General features: G+C 69.2%; 1 protein-coding gene across 1 annotated transcript in view; it reads left to right on the forward strand.

The window, feature by feature from the left end:
• Positions 1-44: 44 nt before the first annotated feature.
• Positions 45-211, forward strand: part of FNBP4 (formin binding protein 4) — a gene marked incomplete at both ends in the record, with an annotated part of 6,660 nt that continues 6,493 nt past the window's right edge. The window contains one exon of the mRNA XM_009587349.1: positions 45-81. Coding sequence (XP_009585644.1) covers positions 45-81 — 37 coding nt within the window. The remainder of the gene's footprint in view (positions 82-211) is intronic.

Here is a 211-nt window from a genome sequence, read left to right on the forward strand (position 1 = left end):
GATCTGTACCCCCAGGAGAAGGGGGCCACCCCGGGCAGCATCAGCCGTGGGGCCAGCCTCGCCAAGCGGGAGGTGAAGAAGGTCAGTCAGACGGGCCGAGCACCGGGTTCTGGTTGCCACGGGGCTTGTAGGCACCCCTTTGGGCTTCCTCGGCAGCGGGTGGGCCACTCCGCTCCGTTTGCAGCCCCGAGAGGGGGCCTGTCAGCATGGG

Source organism: Fulmarus glacialis, unplaced genomic scaffold, assembly GCF_000690835.1.
Source record: "Fulmarus glacialis isolate BGI_N327 unplaced genomic scaffold, ASM69083v1 scaffold29140, whole genome shotgun sequence".
Classification (NCBI taxonomy): domain Eukaryota; kingdom Metazoa; phylum Chordata; class Aves; order Procellariiformes; family Procellariidae; genus Fulmarus; species Fulmarus glacialis.